The 25852-nt window shown below is 41.3% G+C and overlaps 1 protein-coding gene across 3 annotated transcripts in view; it reads right to left on the bottom strand.

Annotated features, from left to right (window-relative positions):
- Positions 1–1657: 1657 nt before the first annotated feature.
- The window catches only part of TSC22D1 (TSC22 domain family member 1), a gene marked incomplete at its 5' end in the record, with an annotated part of 152148 nt that continues 127953 nt past the window's right edge, over positions 1658–25852 (bottom strand). Inside the window, 3 exons of one of the 3 annotated variants that reach the window (XM_079778957.1) lie at positions 2500–3912; positions 5063–5114; positions 6230–6314. In XM_079778957.1, coding sequence (XP_079635083.1) covers positions 3655–3912; positions 5063–5065 — 261 coding nt within the window. In that variant the 3' untranslated portion in view covers positions 2500–3654. Of the gene's footprint in view, positions 3913–5062; positions 5115–5543; positions 5937–6229; positions 6315–25852 lie in introns of those variants that run through there. The other 2 variants (XM_079778956.1, XM_079778953.1) reach the window with 2 other exon arrangements.

The following is a 25852-nucleotide window of genomic DNA, read 5'->3' on the forward strand; positions in this document are numbered from 1 at the left end:
GTTCCAACTACTTATTTTGCATAAAGCAAGGACAGAGTACTGTTTATTGAAATTAATGTTCATTTTTAACTTTAGTTATAATTAACTTTTACACATTTCTTACATAAATTTCAAATTAATTCTGGCATTGCATATTCATCACATAATGAAAAATAAATTTTTGCTTTAAAAGTATGCAAAAACACACAGAATTAATGAATTATGAACATTGTTAACTTGAAACAGAAATCAGACATTCATTAAAATCATGTAAAATTCTTTCTGTTACTCCGTCACTGATCAGCAGTGTCTCCTGCTGCAATTGTTGATGTCATGAACACGAAGCACTGGTACAACATTTTATTCCCGTTAAATCCTTCCTGCTCCACTGAACATTAAGTGTGATATAATCAATTATATAATAACTCACAGACTAACAAAGACCTACTCATGTCTGTAAACAAGTAGTAAAATGCCTTTTTAAATTACCTTAAACATCCTGAAATATAAGTCAATCACTTAAAGCAGCAACGTGCTTTAAGGATTTTTAAAACATGCAATACCTGACTATTTACTCAGGGGCACTCACCTCTTTTCCCTTAGGTTGTCAAATAAAAAAATGATAACAGCCAACACAACAATAGCTGTATGGTGTGAATGAATCAAAATCATACCTATTTTTTGTCAGATCAGCAAAAAATATGTTTTTATGTGTACCACAGAATTTTTATAATTAGTTTACACGTGCCCCAAGATGAAAAAGGTTGAAAATTTCTCACTTGAGCATCTTACTAAAACGAACATATATGGAAAAACACATTTTGATTTTAACTCATTCTTATTTCACATACAATATTCAGCTCCAAAATGTCACAGGAGTGCCACATTTTATTTGTGTTGTTTTTTTTAATATATTTTTTAATAGATTTTATAGAGAGAGGAAGAGATAGAAACATTGATGAGAGAGAATCATCAACTGGCTGCCTCCTGCACAGCCTCTACTGGGGATCAAGCAGGAAACTTGGGCATGTGCCCTGACAGGGAATCAAACCAGTGACCTCCCAGTGCCTGGGATAATGCTAATCCACTGAGCCACACTAGCCGGACAGGAGTGCCACATTTTAAATAAAAAGGCCCAAATTCCATTAAACAACCTAGAAGAAAGTTCTCTATTATCTGAATGATATATTGACATAAAATTTTTCAAATTTTCCACAATTACCACCTTTGACATTGAGGATCTTCGTTGAAAACATAAAGATAAAATGAGTAGAGATTTTATTCACTATAGTTTTCTTCTCAAAGGAAATATAATTACTACATAAATATCCCTTTAAGCTAAAGTTATATAATCTTTAAATTAATATGACAAAGAATTTTTTAAGTCCTCTCCAATTTCCCTAGACCAGTGGTCGGCAAACTGCGTCTCGCGAGCCACATGCGTCTCGCGAGCCGCGGTTTGCCGCTCAGTTGACTAATGAGTTTGCAGACCACTGCCCTAGACCATTGCCACAGGTTTATGGTGATCAGCAGTTACTGTTCACCATGAGCTTTGTGTGGCCACACCAGTCACTTTGAGCTTTGTCACACACACACACACACACACACACACACACACACACACTCTGTCCATTTCTTTTCAGGGAACTCTGATGTTCCATTTGCCTGTCCATCTCCCAGCAGCTCTACATTAGAGAATGAAGGATTCAGAAAAATTAAGTCCTTGTTCTGCAAGGCCTTAAATAAGCCTTAGAGCTCGGGAATGCCGATTCCCACTGGGTGGAAGGGGCATGGGAAGGGGCCATTGCTGAGGTCCTCGGGCAGATTACAGAGCTGGTGAATCCAGCCTGTTAATGTCACAGGAGCGGACATTGCTCCTAGAACAGAGTGGGACCCCTCAGGCTCACTTCTCAGGTGCCCATTTGCTTTAGGTTTTAAATTTTACACTTTGACCTATTTTATAGTCTTAAGGAATCAACTGGGAGGGATACCCTTGTTCATCTAGACCCACTTCAAATTCAGTAGAGGAAACCCGTCTTTTGCTTGGACATTCCCAGGAGATAGAACCTCAACCCACAATAGGAAAGACATCTCAACTCAGGGTGTTCTTATAGTGGAAACTAGCTTCTTTAACTTCCATCTTTTCATCCTAAAGCTGCTTAGTGGGGTTATGTATAGAATAAGGCTCATTCCCCACAGCTGGCGAACACTGGAAGATTAAGACTTTCATGGACTCCTAGAAATTTAAAGCCACAGGGGAACTTAGAGACTATTTCTTTCCAAAGCCCACATCAGTCCTGAGAGGTGAAGCCATTTGTCCAGGTCACGCTAGTCTGAAGAACTAAGCTCTTGTCTCCCTTCACTATGTCTCTCTACCCATACCGGCTGAAATAATGCACTGTCTATGTCTTTCTACTTCTATAGGCAAACCACTAGCACTCCCACTTTGTCCAACCCTTTTATCCTTCTTCAAGATTTTACTGGTCAAAATTGTTTTAACTTTAGCTAGAAATAGTTGTGGGAATGATTGCAATTATGTTAACATTGTAATATGAAAACACTTGTTTATCAACATTTTATATGCTTTATTGAAAGTTGACAAGTGCAACAGTTAAATACAGTGACACCTTACAACTGTGTAGAGAACATGCACAGAAACATATGCATATAACTACTATACAGGTAATAGGCAGAACCCCCTACTGGGAAATTCATCTCTAGCTAAAACTGATCGTTTTTCAAAGTATTCAACCAGCTCAATCAAAACACTTCAGTGAACAGGAATTTACTTCAAGATATTCAGCAGCTATAAGATTTCAGATTACACAAAGTGACTAACGGGGCCAAATTCTTAAAATTTCTTTAGGTGTGGTTTTCTTCACGTAGCATTTTTAATGTAACCTCTATATAAAGACAATCCACACCTCTTCAGACAGCCAATGAAACATCTAAATTTCAATCTGTACAACCTAAATAGTAGTTAGTCCTCTATTGTACAAAATAGTTATACTACATACACAAATATATAATAAGCAAAACATCCTTCATGGTAAGATAGCCTAGGTCCCAGCTACCTGTCACCTTTTAGTCACTCTAATGGTTTTGTGTCATCCACTGTTTCAGCAAGAGGCACACAGTACAGTTGTTGTTTTTTATGGATTTGGTGACCATCAATGAACTGTTTCCCCTCCTGTTAGAAGAGACTCTGCACCAGTCTTTCCTTTTACCTCCCTTGCAAGTTCCTCACGAGGAGAAGAGGAGAGAGGACAGTCCAGTGGAGCTCCACCGCTCCGCAACCCCGTGTCGTTCACTATGTGCAAGCAGAGAACTCTTGGTAGTGAGGGCAGGGAGCAGGGACGGGGTGGAAAGGCACACAGCTCCTCAGCATGAATTAAACCATTTCTCAAACATCTGCCAAGCTGCATGAGGTCCCAGTATATCCATGCTAATTCTCTTATTCACCTTTAATTCACCCAACTAAGAAACTTCTTCAAGCCAAAAGCACATGGGTGTTTAATACTGGAAAAAAAAGAGATAATGGCATATATCAGTCTCACGTCTCTTTTGCAGCGAGCAATGAAATGGGTGGTTGTGGAGGTGGATGCCCCCTAGTACATCATCTCGGGTGTGTAGAGTTCAGACAGCAGCAGCCAGTTCTGCGGGGGGCACAGGAGGCTACGCAGTTGGTCCTGAGCCCTGGGAGGCGGGCTGGGCCGGGGGCTGTGTGGTCCCCTGCGGCTGCGTGGTGGCAGGCGGGGAGCCAGTCTGCAGCTGGGCCTGAAACTGGGCAAGCTGCTCAGGACTGGCCAGTGTCTTCAGCAAATTGTTTTCCTGCTCCAGCTGGGAATTTTTCTCTATCAGTTCTTTGATTTGCTCTTTGAGGACCTCCACTTCCTCTCTAACCGCATACATCAAATGGCTTTTCACCAGATCCTGAAAGGGAGAGGAAGAAAAGGGTTTAACTTCCTACTTACTATTTCCCAGACTCCGTATTTCTAAAGTATAATTTTGCCTGGTTCTCCCTAATAATTTACATAACCTGCCTTTATTGTTCATTTAATGGCAAGGGGGAAATCTACTGAATGCAATCACAACAGTACAACACTTGAATGTGTAACTGATGAACTTTTTAAGTCTCTGCTCTTTTTGCAGCCCTTAGCCAACAACGCAAACCATCACGTTTCCCATTTGAGGTGGCGAAGTGCGCGGGGCTCCGAGTCCCCAGCAGGAGCCGGCGCAGGGACGGCCAGGCCCACAGCAACTGCAGCCACTTCCCCGCCCCCAGCCCCGCCCCCCGCCGCCGGACCGCCCGCCTCCCGCAGCACCGGCTGCAGCCAGTTCCTACGGAGCATGTTGCCGCATTTTCCTCCCTCCACCCTTACTCCCCCCACTTTTCGTGATTAAGCTGACATCACAGAAACCTGGGCAGACGTTGCAGCCAATGAGAGCTCGATTTATTTATAGCTCCGAATTAAAAGGTTCGGAGTTTGCCTAGCAACAGTGGGCAGAGAATCCCGTGAGAAGAGCCACAGGCGCTGCTCCAATAACAAAGAACGGCCAAGGCGGAAATAAAAAATAGGAGACATCCAAGCGCAGGCTGGGAAGACAAAACTTTTTTCGGATTCGTCTTCCTTGTGCAGTAACCGGTCCCACTTGAGTCCATCTGTGCCCAGTCCACAGGGCCCCTTCTAGAGATCCTCACTCCTGGGGTCTCCGCCCAGCCCGGGATCCCCAGGAAACCTTAGGATTTCTAGCAAAGCCGCATCCCTAGAGATGTGCTCACGACCGACCGGAGGGTACGCAGGGCCAGGCACTTCCCCAGCAGAAGGGACGCCTCTGCACAAACCCCGATGTGGCGAGAAACCGGTCTTGGAAAGAACGTTCCATACTCAGCGCCCCCTTCTCTCTCCACAGCAGCCTCGGCTCGCAGCTGGGCCCTGGCGGAATGGAGGCAGTGCAGGCATTTCTGAATGTATGAAGAGCAACCATCATCTTAACTACGAATGCACTGGTTCCATCCTGAGACATCTCGCTTTCTGTACTGTGCCCACATTAGTACAAATGATTTTTAATCAGTACATACCATAGCTTGCTCGATTTTGTTGTCAATAGCTACCACACTTGCACCAGAGGAGCTGGAAAAAAAAAAAGGGGGGGGGGGATCAATAAATGGAATTATCTTAAACGTCCAACAAACACACAAAAAGGATTTCCTAATTCTGTGATGTTTCTAGCATCCTTTTTGAAACATTCTTTAAGGCTATGTAACATATTATCCTCCAGAAAACATAAGTCACTCTCTTTATAACGAACACCCAGACATTTCCCTATTTTAGTGAGCCACAAAGGGCTAAATTACATAATGTGCTAAAAGCCTGTTCTCTGGCCAGGCTGGCGAAAAGAAGGCTATTCTAAACACTGCAAGAAGCAACATCCATGTCACCAGAGTCTCTCAGCAATGGACAAAGGAATTTGCCTGGCTCTCTTTCTTTCACCTGCATTATTACAAGTATCTCGAGTAAATAAAAAAATAAAAAAAAACACCTATCCCAGCCGACATTTACCTATTGTCAAGTCTCACAGAGGCGTTTTCAGTCCCCAGCAAGGATGACAAGAAAGAAATTGAGAAATGTCTCAGTTGGTAAACTCCTAGATCCATCGCCACTGGTCTACACCATTGGGATTTCATGCAATTGCAGCCAAAAACACCCTCGCGGCAAAAAAAAAGAAAAAAGAAAAAAAAAAAGGAGGGAATATCAGCAGCCTTGTTTGAGCTAGGTAAAAATCTTCTAGCTTGCTGCTGCCAGGGAGAAATGGAAAACAGCTGCCTTAATTTACAGAGACCCGGCTCCTGGGGCTCGGCGATCCAGGGAAGATGCCGATCACTACGCGGTGCTGAGCAGATTCTCCGGTCGGCGGCCGGGCTCCACTAGGATCTAGACTAGGGCTCCGGTCCCGGCGCAAAATATATTCAGGGAAGAGCCGCGCCAATTGGCCAGCACGCCGACGGGGCCGCCCCTTCTCCGGCTCCCGGCTCCCTTCCCCGCCCTCCTCCCGCTCGGCCGCCTTCCCCCATCCCCCGCCCCCAGCCTCCCGCTCCCGCTCCTCGGGTGGGCTGGCCCAGGCCGCACTCGCAGGGGCCGGGTGCGGGGCCTCCGAGACCTCCACCGCTTCGAAAAGCCGGACCGCTGCTTCGGCAAAAACGTCAAGAGATCCGGAAAAACACGATCGGGGCCCCGCACGTGCTTACGTTTCTGGAAGTCAGACCCCGGCCCTGGAGCTGCCTGTCCCCGTGGCTGCAGATCGGCAAAAGCTTCCTATTTGCAACCAGAACCGCCGGAGCTACTGGGCATGCCCAGTCCCACCGCTAAGACTTGCAGGAGCTCCAGTGTCTCGATTTCAATTATCTAGTTCTTACAGGCAGCAGTAACGGGAGGATTTTATAGGCGGTTTTATTTATAAAGATAATAACCCTACTGTAATAATACTTCTTTTTAAAAGCCAGTGAATTTTACACTTGAGCTTAGAGTGAAAAAAATCACATTTGCTTTTTGAGAAATACTACCTTTCCGTGGATTTATTACTTGTAAAACAAAAAACATTACATAGTCAGCTAGGCACATATATATTGAAGCAAAAAGTAATCTACAAGATAAAATCAAGGGGATCCTCCCCAAATATCCCTAAAAGCCGGAAGCCTTAACATAGCCATCACTTCTTTTTCCACTTACAGCTAGAAAAATCAATCTACAGGTTGAATCCTACTTAGATCTGTTTTCAGTAAGTCCTTAATGCAAATTTTGGGAGTTTAATGGCTATTTTTATAAGCTCAATCCTACAGAGGGGCTGAGGAACTGTAAAATATGTATTTCACCTTTTTGTCCACAATGACCAAATAATTCCCTTTTCCAAACTCAAATCAAGAGATCTGGTATAAAATAGCTTAACCCGTTATATATTTCCTGTATTAACTTGAAATATTTTCAGGGATGCATCATTTGAGGTAACAACAATACTGAAAATTAAAGACCTTAAATTTGCTTACTATAAATTATAAAGTTTGCAACTCAATGCAGTTAAAAAGTCAAATTTAACCTCGACAATACTGCCCTCTAATGGCATAATAGTATAAAACCAGAAACCAAAAAACACTAGCTTTCTAATCCATGGACAAGTTGTGTCATCACAAATAATTCCAACATAAAATTTGACTATGGCGCGCGCGCGCGCGCACACACACACACACACACACACACACACACACACACAGAGTGTCTTGTCTTTTCTCTCTCAAGCAAGCATTCTCCCTCAAGCAGCATCCTTTTAATTGAGAACATTTTAATTGTCATCTGAGCCTTTCAGACATTCTTTTAAATTGACCCACTACTGGCACAGGGAGCATTTAGTTTTAAAAACTGTACACAGTGATTAGGAACCAAAGCTGGTGAATGTGGTAGGTGATGGAAAGGGCAACCCTCTTTTCGGTTAAAAACTAAAGTGTGATTGACTATAAAGCAATAACATTTTTTACTTTAAGGTTCACATTATTCTCCAAATTTCAAAGCTTTTTTTTTAATAACAAGAAAAATTTGTTAACATATTTACATTTTTATATGTATACTATCTCATGATAGAAATTTATTTGAGGAAGGCACACATTTTTAGTAAAAAAAAAAAAAAGCAGAGTAAGTGGAAGCTTAAAAATCATAATTTGAGGAACAGGCATATGGTCCCTATATCTATGAATGCTAGACAGAATTATTACTTACTACAAATAGTTTCTATATTTAAAGGTTAAAGTTATCACTAAAACTATCTATAATTAAGTTTATTTACATATTTGAACTGCACAGGAAAAATTAAAGCATCATCTTAGGCTAGAGATTAACCAAAGAACATATGTGCATAACCCATGGATAGACAATAGTGTGGTGAAGACCTGGGGAGGGGGTGGGAGCGGGGTGGAAGGGACCAATGGGGGGAAAAAGGTGGACATCTGTAATACTTTCAACAGTAAAGATACATTTAACAGAATAACAATTAAAAAGCTGAAAAAAAACACAACACCTTAAAGTCATCTACAGAAATAAATTTAAAATTCCCAGCTGAAGTTTAAATTGCTGAATTAACTGAATTTTATTTATTCATGACGTTCTTAACACAAACAGAAATGTTTTGTTTTTCATTTCATTCATTTCAACTGATCTTCCATTGTATTAAGCTATAGAAGCCAAAACACAAGAATGTTTAACCCATATATCTTATAGTCATCTCCAATATTTTGCTATTTTAAATAAAATTGCAAGAAATGTCTTTGTATATACATCCTTGAACATTTGTGTATATACTTCTGGAATATGTGCAGGGCCAAAAGATATGCAACAAAAAAGATTAGAAACATATTTCTTTTCATATCTTTCAATAAATGTGCTAGATTCCTTTAAAAATAGATTTTTGTATGAAAACTAAAAAGATAATTTGAAAAAGAAGGCAAAGAATTTGGAGGAATGCTCCATGGAGGAAAACCCACAAGTCAGAAATTGCTGAAGCACAGATGGCTAATTACTCTCAAAGATTCTTCTCTTTGCAAGACAAAACATCTGAGTCTAATGCCCAGCCAGAGCCCAACAAAGGCTAGCAGATAGGACTGGAGAACACCACCATGCCTCCAGGAGAGACTCCTGAGGGCGTGGAAGATAATAACCATCTTCAGCATTGGGCAGTGATCAGGTCTCCAGGGAGGAATCTGGAGCACAGGAAACAGCCTGGACATTTGAAATTAGGTGTTTTGTTGTTGTTGTTGTATTTGTTTTTCTGTTCCATTTTGCCTAAGAGCCTTTTTCCCTGGGTTCCAGTTTAATCACTTCTGCGTATCAGTAGCACACATCCTAGGATATGAGAAGAGGAGCAAGGACAGGACCTGTTTCTAATTCAGTAACGTGCTTTCCTTCCAAACTTGATCTGTCTTGACTAATACAGGTTAACAGTTTGGGAATCCATCACTCAAAAAGGATACTCTACATCTCCCCTGTCCAAACTCTTTACAAATCTAAAGTGACTGCTAGAGAAGAGGCTAAAGCATACCACCCTGCACCTGACCAAATCACTGTTGTCTAGGACTGCAGGTCACTTCCCCTTTCCTAGTTTATTCTCACTAGACACTGGGAATAGGGTTACCAGGTCTAGCAAATGAAAGTATAGGGTCCTCGGTTAAAGGTGACTTGAAGATAAACAACAAGTAATATTTTAGTGTCGGGTCCCACATACTGTCAGAACAAGAAGCAATTCAAAAGAAATCAAAACAAGAAAATTTAAACTTATTTTAAATTTCCTTGATTTCTATGGAAAAGTTGGAAGATAAAGGTGAGAAACTCCATCAAAAAGTAGAATAACCCTGTGTGAGGGAAGCATCCAGGAGGTGGTGTGGAGAAGGAAGGGGTTTAAAGACCTGGATTTGTGCTACTAGGCTTGTACAATCTACTTTTTGGCCCCGGATTGTGGACGTGAGTGAGCTGCGACCACCATCCAGGCTTCCTGCCTGTGACCCATGGACGGTCGAGAGATTTTAACTGGTCTTGTTATTTCTCCTGGCACCGGCTGGTCAAGGACCAATGGCTGAAAGCAACCAAGAACAGGGTTCAGTCATGAATGTGTTTTTGCAACAATTGCAACTAGGTCATCAGTCGCTGGTTTCCTAGGGCAGCCCCTCCATGTGAATTGCTTACTGCACAGGTTTGCCCTTCCAGGTCTTACAATCCAAAGCTCTGGACACAGTGCCCAACAGTATTCAATGGTCATGTAAAAAGCACAATAAAATCTGAAGAGCGTGCCATACAAAAAAAAAGAAGAAGAAGAAGTGGAATTGAGACGAGACTATGGGATGACTCTAGGAGGTCTAGCATCAAAATAGAATGAATTCCAAATACAAAGAACAGAGGAAAGGACATTATAAAAGAAACTAGTGGCCTGGTGCATGAAATTTGTGCACATTAAAAGGGGATTAATTAGAGAAAATATTTTAATATTGCTATTTGCCCTTTCTCTATAATAGAAGTGTCAGAGATGAAAGAATATTAGTAAAATGTATATGAAAATTTCCCTCCTGTCAGTGTCTGGGGCGCACTGCGGGACTCAGAGTCAAGTCCCTGCCCACCACCCGCACGTGCTTCGAAAACGCAGGAGACCCAGACCCGGCCGGCCCCAACCCCATTGGGTGAGCCCCAGACCCGTCAAGTCCCTCCGTGTGGGGGGCACAGCCTCAGGTCCCCCAGCCCGGTGCTGGGTGGGGGGGCGCGGCCTGAGGTCCCCGTCAAGCCCTGTCAGGCGGGGGACGTGGCCTGAGGTCCCCGTCAAGCCCTGCCGGGTGAGGGGCATGGCCTGAGGTCCCCGTCAAGGCCTGCCAGGCAAGGGGCACATCCTGAGGTCCCCCAGCCCGGCGCTGGGGCGGGGGGTGCGGCCTGAGGTTTCCAGGCCTGGCGCGGGGGCGGGGGGGCACGGCCTGAGGTCCCCCGTCAAGCCCCACGGGGCGGGGGCGTGGCCTGAGGTCTCCAGGCCCGGCTCCAGGGTGGGGGGGAGCATCCTGAGGTCCCCTGTCAAGCCCTGTGGGGCAGGGGGCACGGCCTGAGGGCCCTCACCCCACCCAGGCACCATGCAGCCTCAGGTCCCTGCTGTTCGGTCGTGATGTTATGGAGTCCTGGCTAATTTGCACATTCCTCTGTTCTATAGATAGACTAGGAGCCCAGCGCATGAAATCACACAGCCCCGCCCACCCACCCGCTGCCCTGCCTTGACACCTGAACCTCTCCACACAGAGCTCCAGCGTGCCTGGCCCAGCCCCCGACCCCTCTGGCCACTTCAAGCCCCGCCCTCAGTCCCTCGAGTCGCCTCGGGCTGGTCCCGCTTCTCCGGGTGCCTCCCCGCTTCCGCCCTGTCTCCGGAGCAACGCGGCGGCTCCACCCCGTCATGGTGCCAGAAGAGAGTGTAGAAGCCTCCCGCCTGCTGCGCTGTGCTCCTTCCCCTGGCAGGTGGGCGGCGGGGCGCTCTGAGTGCGAGCTGTGGGTGGCGAAGGACTGGTGAGAGGGGCGCTACGGGCTCTCACCCCCGCCCTCCCCAGCACGGGATGGTCCCACCTCCTCTGGGCACCTCCCCGCTTCCACCCCGTCTTCGGGGCAACGTCCGGCCATGCATGCGCAGGCAGCCTCCTGCAATCCGTCATTATGCATTACGGCATCCCGACCATTAGCATGTTCGCTCTTTATTGTTATGATAATTCAAGATTTTTTCCAGAACTAAATGACATGACCAAATGGCCACCACAATAAATGAACAAGCCCTACTTGTTTCTATCATGAAACTCAAATCACTTGGACAAAATCCTAAAAGCTTCAAACAGAAAAGGAAAAAAAATTACAAGCACAGGAACTAGTATCAGAATGGCTGGCTATGCTGGCTGCCAGAGAACAATGGAGAAAATGCCCTTAAAATTCTGGAAGAAAAACATTTTTCAGTTGGCCAAATTATCATCCAAGTGTAAAAGTAGAATAAAAATATTTTCAGACATTTCAGACACCAAAACTGAGAAACAAATCTAGAAAAGGGGTTAAACAAGATGAATAAATCCTAGAGATCTGCTACACAACCTTGTACCCACAGTCAACAATACTGTGCTGTTGTTCATTTAAAACTTTTTGAAGAGCATGGATCTCAGGTTTAATGTACTTATCACAATAAAATAATTTTTAAAAAATAAGAAATGTTGTATATTCCAAAAGTTGAGAGAGACAGAGAGAGAGAGAGAGAGAGAGAGAGAGAGAGAGAGAGAGAGAGAGAGAGAGAGGATGGTGGTGGGGGGACGACACATGAACCAGGGACTCAAACACTGGAGAGAAAGAAGGGAATCAACAACAGAATGATGGGAAAGGAAACCTCAGGACTCAGCTGCTAAGCAAGCCTAGGCAGCAACTGGTCTGTAATGGAGCCCAGGAAGATGAGCCTTTGAGCCAGAGCGCTTCAGTGGGCACAAACAGGCACAGGGCAGGGGAGCTACTGACAGGTATATGATGGGTCTGATGAAGCAATTAGATAAGTTTGAAGACAGTTTGAAGCAAGAAAAATAGTATGCTTATAAATAAAATTTACATGATTATATTATTTTTTATTGGTTTAACTTTTAAAAAGGTTAACTACTGAGAAGGTGGTGGGAAGAAAAAAATGTGTGGTAACAATGGTTTAAAGGTGCTAAATTGTAATCTATTAGGTGTAGCTTGATTAGAAAATATAAAAATTGAAAAAGGAAGAAGTGACAATATAAACACTTTACATGGACATGTTTAGGCAAATATGAGAAGACATAACAATGAAAAGTGGCTGCTTCTGAGGAATATACTCAAGAACTGAAAAATGAGGACCTGCTAATATTGTTTTTTTTCTATTCACTCTATTTGATCTCTCAGTATGTTCAGGCATTGCTTTGATTAAAAAAAACACAAAACACTGTATTTTAAAAATAAGAGAGAGAGAATGGGATCTGCAGAGGGTCCCTCTGCTCCCAGGTTTCGGCTGAGCACTTATCAGCACATGCTACCTTAGGAATGAGACTGGGGAAAAGCCACGCAACAGAAGCAGGCAGAACAATTTTTGGAAATCACATAGGGTCTGGAATAGTAGGTGTTACTACCAGCTTGAGTAAAAAAAAAAACAAACAAAAAACTTGTAAACACAGGTTTATTCTCACTAGACACTGGATGAGACACTGCACATTAAAAGGGAATTAATTAGAGGAAATATTCAGAAGAATACTATCAAGGCAGTGGGAAAAAATTAGTTCTAGACTGAAGGGTGTTTGGGTCTTCTATATAGTTTAAAAGGAAGGCTTGAAAAGATCAAACTGTTTCCAAGTAACTTAATTTTGTCCCAAAGCAAAGCTCAAGGGTATTAAATAAAATACAGTCAGCATCCAATAATTTACAATGTCTGGTATCTAATGAAAAGTACCAGGCATACAAACAAGCAAGGAAATATGACTCATAAGGAGAAAGAAAACCAATCAATTGGAATGACCCAGATATGACAAAGATAATATAATTCCAGTCAAAGACATGAAAACAATTATTATAAACCTATTTTACATGTTCAAAAAGGTAGAGGAAAACATTAGCATATTAAGTAGAGGTATCAATGGTATAAAGAAAACCCAAATTAGATTAATAAAGATGAAAAATGCAATGTCTGAGAAGAAAAATACACTGCATGGGATTAACAGCAGATTAGACAGGGATGAAGAAATATTAGTGATATATTAGCAACAGAAAGTATCCTATATAATAAAGAGCTAATATGCTAATTAGACCGAACAGCAGAATGACCAGCCTGACAACCTTCTGGACGAAGCCAGGACAGCAAGGGCCGAGGCAGACGGGGCTGCGAGGGCTGAGCCCCTTGCACAGATTTCAAGCATCGGGCCTCTCGTCCGAAATACAACAGAGAAATAAAACTGAAAAGAACAAACAAACGAACAAAAAAGAAAGAATCATTGAACTTTGGGGCAATTTCAAGCAAATATACACTGAGTGGGCAGATTATTATGATCTCTGAACGCATAATAATCTGGCCACTCAGTGTGTGTGTGTGTGTGTGTGTGTGTGTGTGTGTGTGTGTGTGTGTGTATTAGAGGCCCTGTGCATGAATTTGTGCATGGGTGGGGTCTGGCCAGCCTGGCCAGGGGGAAGGAACATGGGCGGTTGGCCGGCCGGCCTGCTGGTCGAACTCCTGGTCTAGGGGACAATTTGCATATTAGCCTTTTATTATATAGGATATACACTGAGTGGCTAGATTATTATGCGTTCAGAGATCATAATAATCTGGCCACTCCGTGTATGTAGTAAAGTCCCTAAAGAAGAAAAAGGGGGAATGAGAGAGGAAAATAATTTGAAGAAATAATGGTAATTTTCCTCAAAGTTTATTTAAGCAATAAATCCACAGATCTAAGAAGCCAAACAAACCTCTGTTGAACCTCAGAGGGAAGGCAGGGGAGGGTGGGTGGGAAGAGACCAACCAAGGAACTTGTATGCATATATGCACAACCAGTGGACACAGACAATAGGGTGGTGAGGGACTGGGGGAGGGAGAAGTGGGCTGGAAGAGGTTAATGGGGGGGAAAGGAGGACCTATGTAATACTTTCAACAATAAAGATTTTTTTAAAAAACCTCAAGCAAGAGAACTGTGAAGAAAACTACAAGTTATATCATAATTATCATAATCAAATAGCTTAAAACCAGTAATAATGAAAGAAATCTTAAAAGCAGCCAGAGAAAAGAAGTAGTAATACACAGAGCAACAAATAAGAATGGTAGCAGACTTCTGGTTGGAAGCTAGACAGAAGACAGTGCAGCAATATTTTTAAACTGCTAAAAGAAAAATCTTAATGTCCAGTAAAAAATATCCGTCAAAATAAAGTCAAAAATCATTCTTTTTCAGACATCTAAAAGCTGTAACAATTCATCATTGGCAAACCTACACTATAAGAAATTTTAAAATAAGCCCTTCAAGCAGAAGGGAAAATGGATACCAGAAGGAAATCTAGATGTATACAAAAAAGTGAGGAGCAGCAGAAATGGTAAATACTGGTAAGTGGTTAAATAAAAATAAATAAATCCCTATTTAAATCTCTTTTAAAAAGAGAAAGCAAAAATGATAGCAATGTATGGGGGGGGGGGGCGGTTATAACATATGTAGAAGTAAAATGTATGACAAAAATCGAATACAGGCCAAGAGGCCTTCCACTTGGAAGAAGGCTGTGGTAAGTTAAAGATGTGCGGTTGACCCTTGGACAACCTGGGTGTGAACTGCACGGGTCCACCTATACAACGATTTTTTTCAATAGATATCTGTACTGTTTTGGATTTGTAGTTGTGAGTCTGCAGAAGCAGAGGACCAACTATATGCATGCATTAATCTTCACCATTTTATATAGAGGACTTGAGCATCCATGGATTTTGGTATCCACAGAGGTCCTGGAACCAATCCCGCACAGATATCAAGGGACAAATAAGTTTTGTGAAGTCAAAAGTTATATGTGATTTTTGACCACAGGAGGGTTAGTGCCCCTAAACGCCTTTTTGTTCAAGGGTCAATTGTACACTACAAACTCTAAAACAATTGAAATAACAGTATGAAGAGCTATAGCTAATAAATCAATAAAGGAGAGAAAACCGAATCATAAGAAAATATACAATCTAAAAGAAGGTAGAATTAGAGGGAAAGAGGAATACAAACAGAATTTAAAAAAACTATCAATAATCACAGTAAATGTAAATATTCTCAATTAAGCATCATAATTAAAAGGTAAAAATAGTCAGGTTCAATAAAAAAAGCAAGACCCAACTATACGCTGCTTATAAGAAATATACTTCAAATATGAAGGCACACATTCCATTTTATCAATCATAAAACACTGAAGTGGCTATGTTAATCAAATGAAATGGATTGCAGGCCAAAAATCATTTCAGATCTAATGGAGGCACAGAGCTATCAGAAAACAAGAGAAAATGGCTATAGGAAATCCTCATACATCAATAATTACCCTAAATGTAAATGGTCTAAATTCACCAGTAAAGAGGCACAGAGTAGCAGAGTGGATCAAAAACAAAACTCAACCATATGCTGCCTATATCTAAGACACATCTAAGCAGCAAAGACAAAGGTAGACTCAAAGTAACAGGGTGAAAAATGATTCTCCAAGCAAATAACATCCACAAAAAAAGCAGGTGTACCCCTAGCCGGTTTGGCTCAGTGAATACAGTGTTGGCCTGCGGACTGAAGAGTCATGGGTTGCAGGCTCAAGCCCCAGTGGAGGGTGTGCAGGAAGCAGCCAATCCATGATTCTCATCATTGATATTTCTATCTCTCTCTCCCTCTCCCTTCCTCTCTGAAATCAATAAAACCAGGTGTAGCCATACTTATATCTGACAAAACAGATTTTATATTGTTTTTAAAAAGCAGGTGTAGCCATACTTATATCTGACAAAACAGATTTCCAGATAACAAGAGATAAGATGGACAATTTATAATGATAAAGGGAACATTACACCAAGAAAACATGACACTTCTTAATAGATATGCACCCATCCTGGGAACACTGAAATATATTAAACAGCTACTCACAGAATTAAAAGGAAAAACAGATCAAAACATAATCATAATTGGAGAACTTAATACTCCATTGACAGCTCTAGATAGGTCAACCACACAAAATAATCAATAAAGAAATATCAGCCTTATATGAAACACTAGACCAAATGGACATAATTGACGTTTACAGAACACTGCATCCCAGAACATCAGATTATACATTCTTCTCCAGCGCACATGGAACATTCTCAAGGATAGACCATATGTGGGGGTAAAGAACTAGCATCAACAAAGTAAGAAAAACTGAAATTATACCTAGCATATTTTCTGACCACGATGCCTTGAAATTAGAAATCAACTGCAAAAAGTAAAGAAATTCACAAATATGTGGAGATTAAATAACATACTACTAAAAAAATGACTGGCTCAAAGAAGAAATAAAAGATGAGATAAAAAGATATATAGAGACAAATGAAAATGATAACACAACATACCAAAACCTCTGGAATGCAGCAAAAGCAGTAATAAGAGGGAAGTTTATATCATTACAGGCCTATCTCAAGAAACAAGAGAAATCCCAAGTAAACAACCTAACATCATATCTTAAAGTACTAGAAAAAGAAGAACAAAAGCAACCCAAAGTCAGCAGAAGAAAGGATCTAATAAAATTAGAGCAGCATTAAATAAAATAGAGAACCAAAAGAGAAAAGACCCATATAAACAAAATCAAAAATGAGAGAGGAGAAATCACCAAAGACATCACAGATATACAAAGGATCATACCAGAATATTATGAAAGATTTCATGCTACCAAATTCAATAACCTAGAAGAAATGGATAAGTTCCTAGAAATATATAACCTTCCTAGACTAAATCATGAAGAATTGGAAAATCTAAAAAGACGGATCAGCAGTGAGGAAATTGAAACAATCATCAAAAAACTCCCCCCAAAAGAAAAGTCCAGGACCAGATTGTTTCACCAGTGAATTCTACCAAACATTCAAAGAAGAATTAAAACCTGTCCTTTTCAAACTCATCCAAGATATTGAAGAAGAGGCAATACTTCCTATCACATTCTATGAGGCCAATATAACCTTGATACCAAAACCTGGCAAAGATAACACACACACACAAAAAGAAAACTACAGACTAATATCCCTGATGAATAGAAGCAAAAATCCTAAACAAAATACTAGCAAATCAAATACAACAGTACATCCAAAAAATAATACATCATGATCAAGTGGGATTCATTCCAGGGCACAAGGATGGTTCAAAACACATGCAAATCAATCAACGTAATACACCACATTAACAAAAGGAAAGATAAAAATCATATGACCTTATCAATAGATGCAGAAAAAGTATTTGATAAGACACAACACCCATTTATGATTAAAACACTCAATAAAATAGGAATAGAAGAAAAGTACATCAACATAATAAAGTCCATATATTATAAACCCTCAGCAAATAACATACTCAATGGCGAAAAACTGAGAGTTTTTCCCCTAAGATCAGGAACAAGACAAGGATGTCCAGTCTCACCACTCTTATTCAACATAGTGCTGGAAGTCCTAGCCAGAGCAATAAGGCAAGAGAAAGAAATAAAAGGCATCCAAATAGGGAAGGAGGAACTCAAAATGTCACTTTCTGCAGATGACATGATCCTGTATAGAGAAAACCCTAAAGGCTCCACCAAAAAAACCTATTAGAAACAACAAACAAGTTGCAGGATACAAAATCAATCTGCAAAAACCCATTGCCTTCTTGTATACTTCAGAAAAAGAAATGGGGGGGGGGGGGAAACTTCTTTTGCAATATCAAACAAAAGAATAAAATACCTAGGAATAAACTTAACAAAGAATGTGAAAGACCTATATACTAAAAATTATTATTAAAGCATTATTAAAAGAGTTTGAAAAAGATACAACAAAATGGAAAAATATCCCATATTCATGGATTGCCAGAATCAACATAGTTAAAATGGCCTTATTACCCAAAAGAATACACAGATTTAATGCAATACCCATCAAAATCCCAGTGTCATTTTTTAAAGAAATAGAATGAGAAATAATCAGATTTGTATGGAATCCAAAAGACCCTGAATAACTAAAGCAATCCTGAGTTAAAAGAATGAAGTATCACACTACCTGACTTGAAATTATACTACAGAGCTAATGATAATCAAAACAGCATGGTATTGGCAGAGAAACAGACACACAGATCAATGGAACAGAAGAATGCCCAGCTATAAAACCACACTATACATGGACTGATAATTTTTGACGAAGGAGCCAGAAATGCACATTGAAGTAAAGATCCTGGTAGTCTTTTTAATACATGGTGCTGGGAAAACTGGAAAGCCATATGCAAACGAATGAAACTGGATTACAGTTTATCCCATGTACAAAAATTAATTCAAAATGGATCAAAGACCTAAATACGAGACCCCAAATAATTAATTACATAGAAAAAAATATAGGTACCAAACTTATGGACCTGGGTCATAGAGAACATTTTATGAACTTGATCCCAAAGGTAAGGGAAGTAAAGGCAAAAATAAATGAATAGTATTATATCAAACTAAAGAGCTTCTTTCTGCACAGCAAAAGACACAGACAACAAAACCAACAGATAGCCGACTAGATGGGAAATGATATTTGCAAACAGTACCTCTGACAAAGGTTTAATTTCCAAAATATATAAAGAACTCATAAAACTCAACACCAAACAATCCAATCAAAAAGTAGGCAGAGGACCTAAAAATACACCTCTCCTAAGAAGACATATGAACAGCCAATCCTATATAATAAAAGGATAATATGCAAATTGGCCCTAACAGCAGAACAACCGGTCACTATGACATGCACTGACCACCAAGGGGCAGACACTCAATGCAGGAGCTGCCCCCTGGTGGTCAGTGCGCTTCCACAGGGGGAGCACCACTCAGCCAGAAGCCGGCTCACGGCTGGCTAGCGCAGCAGTGCTAAGGATGTCCGACTAACAGCCTAAGTTGTTAGTTAGACATCCCCCAAGGGCTCCAGGGCTGCCACAGGGATGTCTGACTGCCAGCTTAGGCCCGATCCCCTGGGGAGCGGGCCTAAGCCGTCAGTTGGACATCCCCGGAGGGGTCCCAGACTGCGAGAGGGCGCAGGCCAGGCTGAGGGACTACTCCAAGTGGACGAATTTTTGTGCCCTGGGCCTCTAGTAAATATATGAAAAGATGTTCAACCTCACTGGCAATTAGGGAAATGCAAACCAAAACTAAAATGAGATACCACCTTACACCTGTTAGAGTGGCCATTATCAACAAAACAAGCAATAACAAGTGTTGGAGAGGTTATGGAAAAAAGGGAACCCTCATTCACTGCTGGTAGGAATGTAGACAGGTACAACCACTATGGAAAGCAGTCTGGCCTGACCAGTATGGTTCAGTGATTGAGCGACAACCTATTAACCAGTCATGGTTTGATTCCTGGTCAGGGTAAATGCCCAGGTTGTGGGCTTGGTCCCCAGTGTGGGGCATGCAGGAGGCAGCCAATCAATGATACTCTCTCATTATTGATGTTTCTATCTCTCTATACTTCTTTCTTTGAAATCAATAAAAAATGTATTAATAAAAAAAGGAAAGCAGTCTGGTAAGTCCTCAAAATATTAAGAATAGAGCTACCTTATGACCCAACAATCCCACTCCTGGGTATATACCCAAAAAAACTTGAAGTCATGTATTCACAAAGATATATGCACCCCATGTTCATTGCAGCATTATTCATGACATATAAACAACCAAAGTGTACCACGACAGAGGACTAGATAAAGATGTGGTACACATACACAATGAAATACTACTCAGCCATAAGAAAGGATGAAGTAACACCATTTGCAACAACATGGATGGACCTTGAGAACATCATGTTAAGTGAAATAAGACAGACAGAAAAAGCTAAGAACCATATGAATTCACTCAAATGTGGGATATGCAACTGAAACTCGTGAACACAAACAGTAGTGTGGTGGTTGCCAGGGGGACGAGGGTGGGGAAAGAATGGGTTAATGTAAGGTGACAGGAGAAGATCTGACTTTGGGTGGTGGGCACATGGTGCAATATACAGATCTTGCAACATAGAAACCCACACATGAAACCTATATGCTCATGTTGAACAATGTCACCCCAATTTAATAAATAAAATTTAAAAATAAAACAAAATAAACATACAACATACCAAATTTATTTAAATAAATTTAACAACTTAAGACAAAATGGACAAATTCCTAGAAAGACACAAACTGTCAGAACTCACTCGGGGAGAAATAAATAACATAAACAGTTCTATATCTATTTTAAAATTTAATTTGTAGTTTAAAATCTTACTACACAGCCTTTGCCAGTGTGATTTAATAGTTAGAGCATCGGCCCATCCAACAAAGGGTCCCAGGTTTGCTTGGTTGGGGCAACCAATTGAGCATCCCTCTCACATTGATGTTTCTCTCTCTCTCTCTCTCTCTCTCTCTCTCTCTCTCTCTCTCTCTTTCTTCCTCTCTCTTCTTCCCTTCTACTCTCTCTAAAAATCAATGGAAAAAATATCCTTCGAGCATTGTTTATGCCTGGTTTTCTCTAAAGCTGAGATGGCACCCCCTCTCTGAAGAGTGCAGGGTGCCATTAATTACATGGCATCTTATGAGCTGCATATCAGTAATGCTTATTTATCTACTAGAGGCCCTATGCATGAATTCGTGCACATTGAAAGGAAATTACTTAGAAGAAATATTTTAATATTGCTCTTCGCCCTTTCTCTATAACAGAAGTGTTAACCAAATTCACGATTGACAATGACAGATCGAAACACACACATGCAATTGGCACCAGCAAGAGCTTTATATATATCGTACATGCGAGAGTCAACTTAGCCTTTTATAGATATAACCATAAAGTTTATTTATAAATATAGAATAAACTTGCTTAATTAGACCTGCTTTCTGATTTAGCTAAACTTTTTCCAGCCCAGTGAAGCACCCCAACTTCTCTTTCAGGTAACTGTCAACAACACAGCAGTAAATATCAACACAAAGCAGATTATTATTATAGATCATGCAGGGAGAACAAAGGTAAAAATATTTAACTGCAGCAGTGTTTGACTATATTCTGCACAGTGAGAAAACCTGGTCATTTTCAAGGTCCACCATTTCTTACTTCTGAAAGTCGGGTCAAGTTTCTAAATCTCTGTTTTCCAGCTAATGAAAAGAAAATAGGATTCCACCAAGTCTCCCATCTACCTACTCCAGGACTTCTGTGAGGATTAAATGAGGCACAGGAAAACGCTTCACAGACATTTGGTTACAGTGTGAAATGTTTGTACCTGGCTATAAGGCAAGTCGTGTTCCTGGGCTGAAGAAACTGCAAGGAGGGGTCCGGCCAAGACCCAACCAGAGGGAATCGAACCTGCATTACCACCATTTGTCCACCATCCAGAGCTGAGGGGTCAGTGCCGACATGTACACATAAGGAACTGGTGGACATTGATATTGGGTCTCAAAAGAACTGTTGGTCCAGAAAGAAACTCACTACAGACTGATTCATTTGCCTGTCTGCATAACTATTATTGCTCATCTCACATTCAGTTCATATAAGTATATCTCTAGTGACACATGATCTCGCTCATCTAGAGGAAATGATGAACAACATAGACTGATGAACAAGAACAGAACCAGAAACAAGGAGGCATCGATCGGACTATCGGGCCTCAGAGGGAGGATAGGGGAGGGTGGGGGAAGGGGGGAGAGATGAACCAAAGGACTTGTGTGCATGCATATGAGCCTAACCAGTGGTTAAGTTCAACAGGGGGTTGGGGCATCCATGGGGAGGGGTGTGGGATGGGAATGGGGGGATGAGGACAAATATGTGACACCTTAATCAATAAAGAAATTTTAAAAAAATAATAATAAATAGCCATCTTAAAAAAAAAAAAAAAGAAACTGCAAGGAGGCTAGTCGCTAGGGAGAGGAAGCCGGGCGTTGCTACGTGATGTCATTACCCTGATGGTCAGACACTTAGCATATTAGCCTTTTATATATATATAGATGACCTGTTATTATATTGAAGGCCCAGAAGAACCTCATTTTGCCACATTCTTTGAAAATCAAACTGAGGTGAAGAGGGAACATGGAAAGCAATTCATAAGACATCTAAGAGAATGTGAGAGTAAAATCTGCCTTCTGGTGATTAAGAGGCCTGAGATAGATAACAAGCTCTCAAGTCTGCTCTGAAATTAAAAATTGAAATAAAAAAAAAACATTATGAAAAAAAGAAAAAGTTTATCAGACGACAGCCCTGATAAACAGATGTAAAAATTCTTAAAATTTCAGCAAATTGAACTAGCCAACTTCCTGCTAGACGTGAAGACCATAGCTTCTGCCAACAATGACACTAATGTGTTTTGCTTCATGGTAAAGTACCTGGATGAACAGAAGAGTAACACAAACTACTAATTCCAAAGGAGCCCATATGCTAAAAAGCATCACTGCCTTTAAGCAATAGGATTCAAATGGCTTACACTCTTTTTATCTTTGGGAAAATAAGCTCCTCAAAGCCAAATTTCTTCATAAATTATCACTTGTGTTTAATGGCAGTGGATTATGAAAATCAGGAGCCATGGGTAAAAACGAGGCATCACAGATTTAGAAGCCAAATTATATTCTATTTAAGACTCTAAATAAAGCCAGGAAAAACCATCCTGCTTATGATATGCTATTTTGAGAACCTCATGCAAGTCTCCTACCAAAAATGGACACTATTTTTATTTTACTTATGCAAAGCTATAGAAAACAGATGGTTCAAACTCTTCTTTTCAAACTTTACTTTTTAAAAGTAACTCATTAATTTAAGCTAATTTTTCAAGTTAAATTCCAGAAGATAACAAGGATAAGCAGTATAGAAAGAAGGGCCAGCGGGAACTAGTTTAACCACTATTCTATGCATACAGACCACCTAGGGCCATTAGAGTCCGATCCTTTAGAGATCCTAAAACAATAGGTTCAACTAAACAGTGTTATGTATGAAGGTGAAGATAAATTCTAGAGTATTACACAGCTACTGGAATTTCTAGTGCAGTACAGACTTAGGTAAGCATTAACAAAATGGGAAAAATAACTGTGTGCCAGGGACACAGTGAGTATTTAATAAATACCTTCTGCTTTGATCAAGGGACACATTTCCATTTTATGGTCTCTCTGGACTCCAGTTTGGCAACTTGAATGGGGCCTGAAGATTTCTTTAATTGCTCTATTCAGAATTTTAAACCTGAAATGGACCTTGGAGATCATCTAGTTCTAACTTCCTTATGCTGTAGGTTTAGAAAAGGAAGATCAAAGACCTGTGTGTTTTGTCCAGGGTTTATCTGAGTAATTATAGGGTGGGGCATAGAACCAACTTCTGATTCAATCTACAGTCGTCTAGACAGGCAGAGCAGGAATTCCAGATCCACATATGTAGATCTAAACTAAGGAATATTAGAGCTGGGAGAGCAAAGAGATGGTAGAGTGGAGAGCCCTCCTGCTGATCTCAATGGAATCCTGGCAATCTTCCAAAGCTGCCCATTTTACAGGCGACGAAACCAGGCCATGCGTCTGTGTGGAGACCAAAGACCCATTCAGTGTGTGAGCCAGGCAGCCTGCGTACCGGGTTTCTAGGCTTTGTCCTGAGCAGAGATGTTGAGCTCCTGGTGAGAGCCAATAATCCTGAGCTGCGTATTATTAGATTACGATGCTGGAGAGGTGGATGGGCACTCAGATCGGTCCCAGTGCCAGCGAGTTCCAGTCCCTGGGAAGAGGCTCGCCAGACACACACAGACACAGGCTGCTGCCAGGCATGTGTTTGTGACCATGCCTAAGACTGATTTTCAAACTTTCATAAGCCCTGACAGTTACTTGGAGAGCTCTTGAGAGCTGTGAGAAGGGCCAAGTGGAATGCAAGTGGACCAGAGAGAAGGAAGCTCACTCCTAGAGAAGTAAAGCAGGTTGCCTTTCCAAGGCTTGTGGCCAGTAACGAGGAGAAAACGGCCTTAGCGGCATGCCACTCTGAGAACCTCTGAGGCTTTCCAGTACAGTCCTGACGGGTCTTTGCTTTTAGTAAATCAGCTGGGATCTCCTACCCAGCTCTCCCCCAGAATAGAATTTTGACATTATTATATTCTCCTTTATTCACAAGCAAGAGCAAGAAGACAATATAATGAAAACAACAGAGTACTCAGTGGGCTACTAAGGTCAATGGAGTGGGAAATATAAATTTACAATGATCACTTATGATCACTTTTTAGTATTTAAACTTGCTGCCAAACACTATAAAAGAAGTGGTCACTATAATAATACATCTTGGCTAGCAGACTATAGACTAGAATAAAACACTTTTCTGTGAATTAGCTCTTCAGGTATTCCTTCCTTCATTTATTCATATTTATTTAACACTAAGCACCCGTATTTATTTAAGTTTGACACTAAAATTATCAAGACGAATAAGACACAGTCCCTGCTTTCAATGATTCAGTGGTAACTGCGGATGCGGAGAGAAAGACACGTGGTGTCTGGTATCATTTGGGTATATATAAAGAATGATGGTTAGCAGAAAAGAATCCAAGGGATGTTTCCAAGAGCAGAAGACTCTCCATATGGGCCCTAAAAAATAAGCGGAACTGTCCAGTTGGACCACAAGGTACAAAGAGAATGAGAACACTCCACGAAAAGGGCATGAAGCAGCAGGATGAGTTTGGATACCTATCAGCTGTTGAGTGTGGCTAGAAAGTAGGAAGTTGGGGGTTAGGGGTGGGAAGTATAAAGAGAAGCAGTAAAAAGAAAAATGGCTGAACACGGGCTGGGGCCTCATAGGCCATGTGAGAGAGACCAGACTTCAGTCTGAGAGAAACTGGGGTCCACACAAAGGGTATTAAGCAGGTAATGATATGATAATGGGATCTATGTTTTAGCAGGGTCACCCTGATCACAGTGTACAAGACTAAAGGAGATGCAACTTGAAGTAAAAGGAAGAAAATTATGAGGGCCAGAACCAAGAAGGGGAGGGTTGATAGAAAATGGGGATAAATTCGTAAGATATTTGGGTGATAGAACTGACAGGACTGGTTTATGAGTGGGGTATGGGAGTCAAGAGGACTCCCAGGTTTCTTTGTGAATTATGTGAATGGCTGGAAGGTTATGCCATTAACCAGGATGATGCTGAAGTTCGGGAGAGGGGCTGGTTCTGGGAAATAACATTGACAGGACACCCTAGACTGTGGGAAATATGATTTGGGAACTTAAGAGAGGTCTGGCTTGAGAAAATACTTGGGAGTTGTTAGGTAGCAGTAAATAGCCATGGGAGTGGAGGAGATTACCTCAAGACTATGTATTGAAAAGACACAGTGGAATGGAGGGGTCGCATGCCACTGGGGCAGCCATTTGGCATGGCAAAGACACCTGCATTGTTCACGAGTCTATGAACACCACAGAAGGTTACTAGGCTTGAGCCATTTTATAAGAAAATGTCTAGGAGAGCAGCCTACTTTTAGACCAAGAAGCAAGAGGATAGAGGTGATGTGAGTGTGGAGGGGGTGGAGAATGAAGAGATCAGCTTTGATCTCCAGTGCCAAGGGTTCTCCAAAGAAAACCAAGTGTGCCCTAGGGGAGAGTCCACATGTGAATGGCTGCCTCATGGAAAGAGCCAACAGCCAGTCAAACAGAGGTGGACAAAAATGT

This window comes from Cnephaeus nilssonii, assembly GCF_951640355.1.
Source record: "Cnephaeus nilssonii genome assembly, chromosome: 8".
Lineage (NCBI taxonomy): Eukaryota > Metazoa > Chordata > Mammalia > Chiroptera > Vespertilionidae > Cnephaeus > Cnephaeus nilssonii.